The 14,466-nt window shown below is 40.2% G+C and overlaps 1 protein-coding gene across 2 annotated transcripts; it reads left to right on the plus strand.

The window, feature by feature from the left end:
- Window positions 1–5,442: 5,442 nt before the first annotated feature.
- Window positions 5,443–14,466, plus strand: LOC118395866 (transcription factor E2F4-like). Of its 2 annotated transcripts, XR_008066627.1 has the most exons (11): window positions 5,443–5,881; window positions 6,679–6,788; window positions 7,189–7,349; window positions 7,771–7,815; window positions 7,937–8,001; window positions 8,659–8,956; window positions 9,054–9,209; window positions 9,404–9,451; window positions 9,659–9,703; window positions 12,438–12,513; window positions 12,982–14,466. XR_008066627.1 is itself a non-coding variant. In XM_052466074.1 (10 exons), exons 1-10 carry the CDS (start codon window positions 5,726–5,728, stop codon window positions 13,095–13,097), a joined length of 1,200 nt encoding a protein of 399 aa, XP_052322034.1. In that variant the 5' UTR covers window positions 5,444–5,725; the 3' UTR covers window positions 13,098–14,466. The 2 variants fall into 2 exon arrangements, 1 of the variants encoding a protein (XP_052322034.1); XM_052466074.1 differs by lacking the exon at window positions 12,438–12,513 and having other exon boundaries at window positions 5,444–5,881.

The following is a 14,466-nucleotide window of genomic DNA, read 5'->3' on the forward strand; positions in this document are numbered from 1 at the left end:
ACATCAGCTGATGTAAGAAGGGCTCTATAAAAAGTGCTAAAATCAAAAGGGATTATCAAAATTGCCTGACACCTTTGTTCTTGCAAAATAATCTACAACAACTGTAGAAGTAGAAAGACACAATTTGAATGTAAACATTCAATGGGTCATAAGGTAGAGGAATACAGTGAGCAGTGTCTTGGAGGTGGTGTCTGTTCCAGCAAAGTGAAAGTTCAGGAGGTAAAAGATGAGTTGGGCCTCTGAAAAATATCCATCATCTCCTCTCTGCTGGGGAGAGTACAGCTGTGACAGTGATTTTGAAGACATGGTACTAACTTATCATAACAATAGATGATGTGGTCTATACCTCTCGTCCCTCTCGTCGCACTTAAACTCCCATAAGCAAAACTGACACTTTTTCTAGTTCATCCAGGTAGCAGTCAATTAAGTCTCTTGGCTCCCCAGGAATCCTGGTTTCTTTATGCTGAGTGATAAGTCATCTGAGGGATAAGACATCTGTTTGTAACTAACTACATTTTTAAAGTCCTTCTGGAATGGCAAGGGAATGTGTTGCAGCATGGGCACTGTGTCGTAAAGCTGTGGAGAAACTCCCAAGTGAAGAGTCAGAACTACTATTTCACCAATCAGTGATCTAACACCCATATCTGTTTCATGGATTTTTCTGTGGAAAAATAACAATATTACCCTTTTTTATAAGAAATATGTTAGTTCTCTTTGAGAAAAGGGGTAATCTGTATAAGGACATCAGTAAAAAAGGCTAATATGTTACTTTCTTACAAAAAAAAAATTTTCTGTTCCACTTTCGTACCAATGCTTTTCTCCAAGGGTGCAATGATGTGTGATATCACACCAAGAATCCTCTCCTCCATGGACTGCTTTCCCAGTCCAACGTTTCTCAAGGTTATCAGGGCGAAGCGACGATGCTCTTTCCAGCAGGAGCTGTAGTCCATAAGAATGACACCGAGGTGAGTTTATTAGAGTCGGTGAGTATTTATTGACATATCAAATTATTGTTATGTTTTTAAGGGAGAAAAACTGTTATAGAAAGAAAATATACACTACATGACCAAAAGTATGTAGACACCTGCTCGTTGAACATCTCGATCCAAAATCATGAGCATTAATATGGAGTTGGTCCCCCCTCTGGTCCTATAACAGCCTTCACTCTTCTGGAAAAGTTAACCACTAGATGTTGGAACATTGCTCCGGGGATTGCTTCCATTCAGCCACAAGAGTGAACTCAGGCAATGGTGTTGGGAGATTAGGCCTGGCTCGCAGTCGGCGTTCTAATTCATCCCAAAGTTGTTCGATTGGGTTGAGGGCAATGCTCTGTGTAGGCCAGTCAAGTTCTTCCTCACCGATCTCGACAAACCATTTCTGTATGGACCTCGCTTTGTGGACGGGGACATTGCCATCCTGAAACAGAAAAGTGTCTTCCCCAGACTGTTGCCACAAAGTTGGAAGCATAGAATCGTCTAGAATGTTGCTGTAGTGTTAAGATTTCCCTTCACTGGAACTAAGGGGCCTAGCCCGAACCATGAACAACAGTCACAGACCAGTATTCCTCCTCCACCAAACTTTACAGGTGGCACTATGCATTCAGGCAGGTAGCGTTGTCCTGGCATCCACCAAACCCAGATTAGTCCGTTGGACTTCCAGGTGGTGAAGCGTGATTCATCACTCCAGAGAACACGTTTCCACTGCTCCAGAGTCCATTGTTGATATATATGCATTATAAGGTTTAAAATGGTTCGACAGTTATTTTCAGTCTCCTCCTCTTATAAAGAAACAGTCTGAGAGATGTGTGAGTTATTGCAGTCAAAACAGGGTGTCTGTGAGAAAGCGCCTCAAGGCTAAAAGAGATTCATAGACACAGAACCCTGCAGGGGAGTGAAAGAGATAAGAGACTAGTCAGACATACCACTATAAAGCAACTTGGGGAGTGGAAAATTACTGCTGAGCCCTAGAAAACACTGGAACTATTGTCTCTCCTGCAAGTGTGTAAAACTGTATATGCATGGTGTGACGGCCCTGAATTTTTCTGAACGTCTTAGTGCTTCTCCTTCCAATAGGGTGCTTTCCCTTTAATTCCCAATTAAATAGCAAGCATCAGCTGCGCAAAAGTGGGGTTGTGATGGAGACGTGAATGAGGATGTGTTCAACACTCAGTTCCGAAGCTTCTCTATTCCGTTTGTTTTGTAGCCTAATAGAGTTTACCCGGGATCGGATCCACTCTTTGTGTCCGTGGACTAGACCTCTCTATTCTTCGTGCCCTTTCGCCGCTGGAGATCTGTTGGCGGATTTGATTGTCTGACTGACCGACTGACTACAACCTTTTTATATACGGTATTTCATTTGTTTTGATGTGATGTATACTGTAGTTAGTTGTAGTTGAGGACTTAGTAAGAGTTGATACGCTTTATAGCTGTGTGGTGAAATAATTGTTATATTGATTGTATGATTAATACTGGGTTTACGCTACACTTGAATGAACAGACAAACATTGTGTGACAAAGGTCACTTGAGTACAGGACATTTCTGGAGGAACCAGAACTCATTGTGTTATAATAGTATATGTGTGTGTAATCATTTATGTTGGTAATACAACCCACGCAAAAGAATAGTTGTTGTTGAAGTTCTTTCCAATGTTTTGAGGGTTTATGAAAAGTGTATTTCCATCCTGACTTTTACATAAATCCTTTATTGGTGTAGACTTGACGGACCAGGTGGGACTCCTTCCCTCCCAAACCAAAAGGAGAAACCAATGTTTTCTCTGGTAGGCACAACCTACCTGTCACCCCTATAAACAATAACCTCAAGTCAAAACCGTTACAATGGGCTTGGTCTCATGAGCAGAAGGTATGTAGGCAGTTACATCACTAGGGGTTGACTGCAAGCATATTAAAAGCAACTTGGACTTTTGCTATTTTGCAGTACTCAGGAGAGACATCAGTTGTATGTTTGATGAATGATATTTGACTTCTGTCTACAGCTGTATGTTGATTTAAAATTGTTATGATTTATAAGTGCACATTTAGAGTATTCCTTATTTGTTAAGTAAATAACGGAGCCCAGAAAAGTGGAACCAACACAACCGAGGACAGGCGTCTTTTACACGTTACGCGCTTCAGCACTTTGCGGTCCTGTTCTTGTGTGGCTGAGTTGTTGTTGCTCTGATACTCACATTTTAAAATGTTTATTTATATTTTATTTAACTAGGCAAGAACAAATTCATATTTACAGTGACGGCCTACCCCGGACAACGCTGGGCCAATTGTGCACCACTTTATGGGACTCCCAATCACGGCCAGATGTGATACAGCCTGGATTCAAACCAGGGACTGTAGTGACGCATCCTGCACTGAGATGCAGTACCTTAGACCGCTGCGCCACTCGGGAGCCTGAAGGGCCATGTTCGAGATCATCAAAACGACTATAGGCGACTGCCGACTGACTGATCTACAAATCACCTTGCATCACAAATAACAACCCATTGCTATATCAGTCAGAATTTACGCATGATACATTGCGATGTTGATCCTCTCAGACACAGCCATTGACTTGATCTTAGAAGGCAGTGTGACAAAAAACACATCTAATGACCGAAGGAAATGAATTTAAACCTGATTTGACATTTTGTGATATTTATTTGAGATGCTTTGTTTTCGGTGGATAAAATACCCAATTGTCATACTTGAGTAAACGTGAAAGTAACTCAGTAAAATACTACTTGATTAAAAGTCTAAAAGCATTTTGTTTTAAATATACTTATTAAGTATCACAAGTAAAAGTATAAATAATTTCTAATTGCTTATATTAAGCCATTTTTAAAAATGACATTTTTTAAAATGTGTAAGGGGCAAACTCCACCACTCAAATCATTTACAAACGAAACATTTGTGTTTAGTGATTCCACCAGATCAGAAGCAGTACGGATGTTCTCTGGATAAGTGCATAATTTTGACCATTTTCCTGACCTGCTAAGCATTCAAAATGTAACAAGTACTTTTGGGTTTCAGGGAAAATGTATGGAGTAAAAAGTACATGATTATCTTTAGGAATGTGGTGAAGTAAAAGTAGTCAAAAATATAAATAGTAAAGTACAGATACCCCCCCAAAAATAATTAAGTAGTACTTTAAAACCCTGGAAATTGGGCGAACTATTAGAAATTTAGCTGCCAGGAAATGGCGGAGCGATTTCTGCATATTGCACCTTTCAATGATGATCACATTTTTTGGTTGCACCTCAACTCAAATTGGTTTGAGTTTTAGCAACATTTAATCTTAAGAAAATTGCTTTATTAGTGGTTGTACCTATCTTTTTTTACACAGTTCCTTTGGAGAATGACCGCCATCCCTGCAGTTAAATTCTTACACACACATATGTATATGTAAAAAAATATATATATTTTTTCATCTGGCCCATTTAAGAATATAGTTTAATAGCCCGGGCCTAGAGATTACATGCGACATAAACCTTTCATGTCCAAGAGACATGTTACTCAATTTTAGGTTTATGTGCAAAGGTTGCTTTGAGGAAAGTATTTCATAGATGCTTCATATTGCAAGGAAGACTTACAGTAGGCTATGGTTTTTTAATCTGACACATCAAGTATTTATTGATTATTAATGAAAGTTAGAAGAATAGCATAATAATAGAGTTGTATACAAGACCTACCATCTCCAGGTCTTTCACAAGATTCCCAAATATTAGAATGGGTTGTGGACCAGGAGGAAAGTTTTTGGGTCTATTAACCTTTCGGAAGAAGATGAGGAGGTAGATGCATATTCACACAGAACAATTGAACACACCATACATGTTGTTCAGATCCAACCATAGTGACAGCACTCTGCGCTCCTCTTCTCCAAAGTGACAGACATAGGCGTACACGCATGCGCACATTTGCACAAACAGTGTTCTGGTAAATATAATTTGCCATCTATAATTCTCTATTTATTACACAGTCATTGTCACTAGCGTGACCATAGCTTTTTTGTCATTACCACTGAGATTTTCTTCATGTATGCGATATAATGAGTATGCAATGAAAGAAAAGTAGTAATATCAGACAAAATAGGCACCACATATTCTCATTTTTAATTTCCTGGTACATGAATTGCAATTGATTAAGCATTTCTCAAACTGTAAAATCCTAAAGATTTAGCCTAAGCATATCCTCGAAAAATGTATTATATTATTTGACTGTAAAGTGAAAATAGTTAGGGCATGTAGAAAATAGAACTGTCCCTAAAGGGCCACATTTGCAGTCCAATCTATAATAAACAAACATTTAATGATCTTGTGATTTAGCATATGTGATGAGGTAATATCTAATATTGCGAAATGCTTTACTAGCAACAGATGACTTTCTTGTCAAGTAAAACGATTACAATTTATAGTGTACGCTTTTCATAGTATCTCATGTTTTGCAGGTGGCCCCTTGGCTTCACAAACCAAACCATCCCAGCATACCTCGTGTGTCCAACTGCTTCGGACCGTATGCTCGTTGAAATATTTTGCAGGCCTGTTTAAAAAAAATTATCAGGTCAATAATCTGGACCGGACCATATTGGATTATCCTACAATTGGTACCATGCAAAGTATTTTATATAGGTAAATTGCACTTTAGCACGGCGAATGTAAAGGGGTTTCTAGCTAGCAAGTGAGTTTGGGGCCGGCTAGCTAACGTTACTGTTGTACGGATTCGAACAATAATTCCTAATCATGGAGCTGGAGTCGGAAAGAACCGAATTTGGAGCTATGGGAGACTCGCTTCAACCTCAAACCCCAAGTCGACACGAGAAGAGTCTAGGATTGCTTACAACCAAATTTGTATCTTTGCTACAAGAGGCCAAGGATGGAGTTCTAGACCTGAAAGCAGTAAGCATGCCTTACTCTTTGTTGTTGGCACGCGGATGTAAATGTAGCTTGTGGCTTGCTACTGGTAGTAAATCTAATTCAAGGTTTTCGCTAGCTAACATTAGCCATCAGCGTGATACGTTGGGTCAAGTGTTTTTTTTCTTCTGTTTATGTGTTTGAATAGTTCAATTAACTCCCTCGTTTGTTACAATTTGCCCGTACACTGAATGTAGGAAAAGTTGGCTAGCCAGTTGCCAAGTAACGTTACTTCAACTCCTCTGTTGAGGTCATACAGTCATTGGTTGAGGTACTAAGCAGCAAGCTAGCCAGCTAACTTTATATATTCTGCCCCCTGCAGCCGCAATGAAGACAAGCACGGAAGGCTGCACATTGTTGTTATGAACTGGATCTGGCAAAACAGTTAAAACCCGAACCCGGTTCAGAGTCACACACCCTTTTATGTAGCTAGAAAATAAATAAATCCGCAAGTCAAAATTATTTATTGGTTAAATTATGCTGACAATATGTTAGGTTTTGTTTAGGCTGGGCGTGACTGACCACAATAGAATATATGTCATCCCATTGCAGTAATGAGGATTAACCCATCGTAGTTATCAGCACTAGCCATATGTTTATTGCTGTAAGTGCTTGTTGAAGACTCAGTTATGTGTAACTTTGAAGCCCATGAATAGCTAAGCTTCCTCAACGTTATAGAATCTACCAAGCTATTTGTTTTTAGCTGTGGATTTGTTCAATGGACCCCCAAACTGCTCTACACCAATGTATAAATAACATTGACCACTCTTTCTCTCCCACAGGCAGCAGACACCCTAGCTGTAAGACAGAAGCGGCGCATCTACGACATCACCAATGTGCTTGAGGGCATCGGACTGATCGAGAAGAAGTCTAAGAACAGTATTCAGTGGAAGTAAGTGAAGGGCATGGCGTTATGGGCTCTGTTAGTAAATCTTGGGTGACACCCTCTCGCCATTCAGAAACTACAAGTGTGCTAGCTGTCTGTTATGTAAGTGAGGTCAGATAAGGAGAGGTGTCTTAACTGTGTTCCTACCAATGCCTTGCCGTTGACTGTTGTGTGTTATCCAGAGTCATATATTTAGAGAGTTGGGTCAATGGGGTTTCTGTCTGAACATTCCGAGAGCGCCACTTTTTCCTCCATAGCCGTTCCTAAGTGATAACACTTCCTGTGTTGTGCTCCATTTCTGAAATAGATTTTGAAAACTATAAACATTTCCTGTGAAAGTAGATATGCAAATTGTTGATACCACAACACGGTACATTTCTTTGTGATACCTGTTTCCTGTCCCCAGGGGTGTTGGTCCTGGCTGTAACACACAGGAGATAGCCGATAAACTCATTGATCTGAAGGCAGAACTGGATGATCTGGACAAGCGGGAGCACGAGTTGGATCAGCAGAGGGTCTGGGTCCAGCAGAGCATCATGAACGTCACAGACGACTCACAGAACAGCCCATATCCTCAACTACAATCCCTCTGTCTAGTAGTCACTAAGCTTAGCAGATCTAGCGTGTTAGTTACTAGATATTTGTATTTATTTATTTCACCTTTATTTAACTAGGAACGTCAGTTTAAGAACAAATTCTTATTTACAATGACGGCCTACCCTGGCCAAACCCGGACGACGCTGGGCCAATTGTACGCTGCCCTATGGGACTCCCAATCACGGCCAGATGTGATACCGCCTGAATTCGAACCAGGGACTGTAGTGACTTCTCTTGCACTGAGATGCAGTGCCGTAGACCGCTGCGCCAAAATGGGTTAAGGTCACCCCAAGATGCTTTAGATGGTAGTGATCAGATTTTTAACTCAATGCTTAGTTCTTAAATTCATGTTGCAGTAGTAAATAAACTCTTGACCCTTAACACAAGCACACTATGGCTTATGTAAAACATGAAGACCTCTGTAGTGCTTTCAAAGGTACGTTTCTCTCTTATATTTTTCTGTGTTCTTCAATTACCTGTTGGTTCTACCTATTTAAAAAAATAAATTATAATAATAGTTTAAAAAATCCCACTCACCCCATCTCTGGCCTCCATAGGTGACACTCTCCTAGCGATCCGCGCTCCCACAGGCACACAACTGGAGGTGCCCATACCTGAGTCGGTAAGTGTTTGTACTGTTAGACCCAACTACTCTCCCCTTTCTATCTCACCATCCTCAGACCAGGGGTCTCCAACTTGGATTCTGGCGAGCTGTTGGTTGTGCATGGCCTGACGACACACCCTGAATTTAATTCCTCTTCTCTATCGATTGCTACATACATTCAGTCTGAATCAGCAATCCTAGAGATCGTTTGTGTGACTTCAAAATGGGCGTTGTACAAAATAAATCAATCAGCGATTGGATCGTCTGAAACAAATTTAACCAATCAGAATAGCAAAGTTGATAAGGTCATTATGTAGGCTGGCTCTTGCCCAACCCTTCGGTATCTGGGACCAATCAGAACGGTCAGAATGTGTTCGTATTCTAGAAATCATAGCGAGAGGAAGGCAAATCTAGACTCACTGTGAAGAAGAAACTTCAGTTTGGCTGGAGCGATGTGGATGGTAGCCAGTCACGGTTGTGCAGGCTTCTGTTCCAGCCTAGCACTAATTCTACTTTTAAAAATAAACGAATCGCAGTCTGGACAACGATTTATACAATTATATGAATCAACTGTGTCAGTGCTGGGTTGAGACCAAGGCCTACACGCAGCAGCTCTACAGAATCTGAGTTGGACTTCCCTGTGCCATGACCGTCTGACTGAGTGATTGTTGGCAGGTACTGATTGGACAGAAGAAGTATCAGATCCGTCTCAAGAGCTCAGCAGGACCCATTGAGGTTCTCCTTGTGAACAAGGACCCATCCAGCCCGTCTCCAGTGGTGCTGTCCGTCCCCCCACCCGAGGACATGCTCCAGAGCCTTCCAGTGCCTGCTGCTGCTGCTGCTGCCAACACAAAACAGACACCTACTGCCCCCTCACAGCCCAGCCAGCCTCTGGCCCATTCCTCCAACCCCAGTCCTGCCACACTCTTACCTGCCTGCACAGCTACTTCGAATCAGGCAGTCACCACTGCAGGTACGATTTTGGTCTTTATCTGAGCAGCGTAGTTATTACGTGATGAAATGAAATTGCAGAAAAAGATGTCACTTATATCACCATCCTTCTTTTACAGTGTCCAGCACACTGACTGTTTCCACACCCACTACAAACACAAATGCCCAATCGACTCCCCTGTTGGACACCCAGCCTCTCCAGTCCTCTGCCTCATTGGATGGCTGCTGTTCTTCTTCAGCAGTCTTTGAACCAATCAAGGCTGACCCCTCAGAATGTAAGTGTCATCTGCTCTTTCCCTAAGATCATGATGCTTCTCTATCCTGGTACAAATTCATACAAGGGGGATACCGCATAACTATTAAATTTACATCAGTCTAGGTTTATTTAGTGTGTTTAGATACTCTTTGTATCAATCGTTTTTGGGAGTTGTTGAGTGAGTGACTAATGTTTTCTGTCTTCTGTTTGTAGTGCTGTATTTCCCCAAAGAACTTTCTGACATGTTTGACCCGACTAAAGGTAAAGATCACCTCAAAATAGTATGAAGTCTATTGAAGGAGTTGACATGTGTAACCACTGTATGAACATGCTATTACAGATTATATCAATGTATAGACAATAATTTGAAATTATAGATACCAGAATAGATGTTGTATATCTTTATTCTAACCCCTCATCCTCATTTCCCATATCTCTCCCTCTCTTTCACACCATTTCTCTGAGTAGAGATCATGAGTGCAGACCTGTTGGAGGAGTTGATGTCTTCCGAGGGTAAGTTGACATTTATAAACTGGGTGGTTCGAGCCTTGAATGCTGATTCCCTGACAGCCGTGGTATATCAGACCATATACCACGGGTATGACAAAACAAAACTAATTACATTGATAACCAGTTTATAATAGCAATAAGGCACCTCTGGGGTTTGTGGTATATGGCTAATATACCACGGCTATGGGCTGTATCCTGGCACTCTGCGTTGTGACGTGCATAAGAACAGTCCTTAGCTGTGGTATATTGGCCATATACCACACCACACAACAGGCCTTCTTGCTTAAGTATACAGTTCTGCTGACGTGGATCAGCAAAGATTTAGTTAACCTATCACAACTAAAAGAGGATTGTCTTTTAATTTTAATTAGGAATGCACAATATATCGGTGAACATCGGCCGATATTAGCTAAAAATGCCAACATTGGTATCGGCCCAATGTCTAGTTTAACGCCGATGTCAAAACTGACGTGCATACCTATATAACGTAATGACGCCATGTAAAATGTTGCGCTACATGTGTAACACAGCATTCCTAACCTAGCCCACAATGTCTGCTGTGTGGATCGAGCAGTCATTTGAAAGAGTAAGAACAATTCAGCGAGACAACTCAAAGGCAAAATCCATTAACGCCAATATAATGGAATTCATTGCCCTTGACAATCAACTATTCTCTGTCATGGGTGATGTTGGTTTTCGCCGACTGGTCGAGCACAGTACACACAACCAGATGTTGCCCTACCGGAAGTTACACAGTAATAGCGTCCCTGCTATTAGCTTCACGACATACGATGGAATGCCGTTTGGGTCTTTGCGTGTCAAAAAAGATACACGTCAAATAACACTTCAACGTTAAATAAAGCTTTTAATTTGACATGTAAAATAACAGTATAATAATATAAGAGTTCTATTATAGAATGTTGTGTGTTTTGAATTTGCATGTGCACGCCAAGTGCCACCACTACTATCAGTAGCACTGTCAAAGCTGTACAAAAAAGGTCTGCAAACACCGGCCACAAACGACGTGTTTACAATACCGCGTTGGTAATAAAGCATTATTTGTCCGACCGCAACTTCTGGGGTAGCTTGGTACCTTGCTAGCACCAATACAACCAGCCTACAACTGCAGTCATTTTCATTATTATTAGAAATGATTTAGGAATCCTTGTGAGTAAGTATTAGCTAGGTAGCCACTTATTGTTCGCCCATTGAAATTGAATTTACCGTAAGTAGCTAGCCAGCTAGTTAAACCTGTTGCCCAAAGCTAACATTATAAGCAGCCAGCTAGCTTCATCTGGCTAGTGAGGCTCGACCAGACTGGGTTATGTGTTGTGAAGCAAGCCACAATAAGGATTTGACACAATAGTGGAATTTGCGGTTTGCCTTCAAAATAAAAGTACCTCTTTGAAAGTGATGTAAAAGGTTAATTGGTGGAATCTTGCCATATTTAGACTAGATAATGTTAATGGAATGGATTGGAATGTGAAGCAATGAAATTGGGTATCTGTCTACTCGGTGACACCCACAGAACACAACTGAAGAGTTTATGCAAATATTAACATTGTAGCTCTTATCGCAGGACTGTGACTGTGTGAAAGCACCTTCCCAGTTAGCCTATTGTGTGTATTGACATTCATATTGCACTGTACAGCTTTACCTAAGGATTAGGGATCAATGAAATGGGGTATCAGTCTACTCAATACTCAAGATATTTTTTATCAGACTCCAAAACATCCACGTAGTATTGTTTTTCCTCAGGAATAGTGTTCAATACACACAGGTTGACAATACATTTGTCTCAATTAACATGTTTCAGAGTCCTGCAATAAGAGCTATGATGCTAATGTTCTCTGGGTGTCACTGAGTAGACTGATACCCCATGTCATTGATCCACAATCCATAGGTAAGGTACATCCAGTGTGATTTCAACAGATTTTTGTCACATTAACAAATTATTGTCTTTTGTTGATTTTCTATAACATTCCAACCTCATTTAGCATGATCTATTCAATACTGGCAGAATTATATTATTTGTATTCATTTGCATCACTGTCAATTACAAACTCTTATTTTGAAGGCTAACCGCAAAGTCAACAATTGTGGCTAATCCTTATTGTGGCTAGCTTATAATATAATAATATATGCCATTTAGCAGACGCTTTTATCCAAAGCGACTTACAGTCATGTGTGCATACATTCTACGTATGGGTGGTCCCGGGAATCGAACCCACTACCCTGGCGTTACAAGCGCCATGCTCTACCAACTGTGCCACAGAAGGACCAGCTTCACATAGATGGGTCCGACCACCATTAATCAAATAAGAACTGTCTTATAAAGTAGGGTTATTTTAGATGATGACGCCTAGCTATATAATTAGCTAGCTAACTATAGCTACTGAAACAGATTGTCGTTTTGCTATACTTTTGGGGAAGAACATTGTTTGCATCCATGAGCGAGCTAGCTAGCTTTTTTTTATGACCAGCACTGTAGGTGCGCGAGACAACTTTACCAGCATCATAGCATATGTATTGATGAATCGTTGTGATATATGAAATACGAGTGATATATGAAATACGAGTGATAGTGTAATCAATGTGTAATAACTACGTACAAAAATTATGAATGCGTTAAATTATTATGTGACGTGCAGTCATATTCAGGTCCTGATTGTTCAACAAGCTTATTTAACACGTCAAATAGTGTTATTTGACGTGTATCTTTTTTTGACACGCAAAGACCCAAACGGCGTTCCATAGAAATCCTGGTTAAGAACGAAACGACTGAACAAATGAACAACGAAACAGCGCAGCAAGTAAGTGAAATAAATAGGTTTTGATTGTTTTACTGGTAATGGGGACATACGTTAATGCCTACAAAATAACTTTTTGGTCAGTGTGGTGTGTGTGTGTATGTATGTGTGTGTGTGTGTAACCTTTATTTAACTAGGAAAGTCGGTTAAGAACAAATTCTTATTTACAATGACGGCCTATCCCGGACGAAGCTGGTCCTGTTGTGCACCGCCCTATAGGACTCCCAATCACAGCCGGGTGTGATACAGCCTGGATTCGAACCAGTGACTTATGTGACGCCTCTTGCACTGAGATGCAGTGTTTTAGATCTCTGCGTTCGTGTGTGTTAACTGTACTAGAATGCTTGTACATTTTTCTTATATCGGTTATCGGTATCGGGTATTTGACAAGGAAAATATCGGGTATCAGCCAAAAATGGCATATCGGTGCATCACTACTTTTAATCTCTTATGTCCCTCTCTTTTTCCTAGTGTTCTCTCCACTCCTCCGTCTATCTCCTCCTCCGGGTGACCACGACTACATATATAACCTGGACGAAACCGAAGGCCTGTGTGACCTCTTTGATGTCCCGATTCTTAACCTTTGACCTCTGAGCTGAGTTCCCAAAAATGTATTATGTAAGGAAATTGAAGAATCATTTTTACCATTTTCTATGGAAAAAAACAAATGTGTGATTCTATTTTTGGATCCTGGTGTATCATAAGATTTTTCTGTGTAAACAATTAAGTGTTTTGATGTCGTACCCAAATATTTCCACTAAACATTGGCAGCAAATGTTTGAGGGCATAGTGGCTTTAGGTTAGATAAAAAGGGGTATAGTCCTCTCCAATCTCAACGGATGATCTCTCAGGTGAAATACCTCGCATTCATGCTGACCTGTGATTAACTCTATTCCCTCATTTATCTATGTTTGAAATATATATGTAACAAACTGGCAACAGCAGTCATCATCACACTCTGATCCTCATCAACTCGGTGTCAACAGATTCAAAGACACCTAGGCAGCTGCATACACTCGGACAGTACGCACGAATGTGTACAGATACACAGCTGATCAAAGTTATGCGCTTTTGTTCTGTATATAGAGAATATTTATATTTTGTATTAAGAGCCTTTGTGGAGTTGTGTATAATGAACTACATGTGAAATACATTGAGACAGCAGTAGTGAACTAGGGTGCCAAACAAAGACAGAGAAAATTGAAGTGTTTCAGATGTAGCTCGCATTGAATCAACTGCTACACTTTGGTCCCCTTGCGTTGTTTTATTTCTTACTCATTTCATTCACTTTTCAACATGGTCTGTGGCTCTCTTGTTTTTTCTTGCAATTATGTATATGAATATTATTTTATTCAGTCTGTTTGTAAAGATTTTTTTTTTTTTTTTACAGATACAGTAATTAGTTCCTATGAAGTAGGGGTTAGTGCTTTGAGAGCTGGTCTGTATATGTCGCTCAGATCTGTGTTCAATACAAAAACGTTCCCCAACATGCTTTCACCGTGACTATGGAAACACAAATGTTGACTTTGTTCTTTTTGTGAGAGAATATTTATTTAAATTTTCCTTCAGTTTTCATTCATTCCCAGAATACATTGTTTCCCTTGTATTATAGAAGTATATATAAAAAATGCTCATCACTATACAACACTACCGTTCAAAAGTTTGGGGTCACTTAGAAATGTCCTTGTTTTTGAAAGAAAAGCACATTTTCTGTCCATTAAAATAACATCAAGTTGATCAGAAATACAGTGTAGACATTGTTAATGTTGTAAATTACCATTGTAGCTGGAAATGGCAGGATTTTATGGATTATCTACAGAGGCCCATTATCAGCAACCATCACTCCTGTGTTCCAATGGCTAATTGATCATTAGCAATTATGTTAGCGCAGCTGAAAACTGTTGTCCTGATTAAAGAAGCAATAAATCTGGTCTTTAGACTAGTTGAGTATCTGGA

This window comes from Oncorhynchus keta, chromosome 17 (assembly GCF_023373465.1).
Source record: "Oncorhynchus keta strain PuntledgeMale-10-30-2019 chromosome 17, Oket_V2, whole genome shotgun sequence".
Taxonomy (NCBI): domain Eukaryota; kingdom Metazoa; phylum Chordata; class Actinopteri; order Salmoniformes; family Salmonidae; genus Oncorhynchus; species Oncorhynchus keta.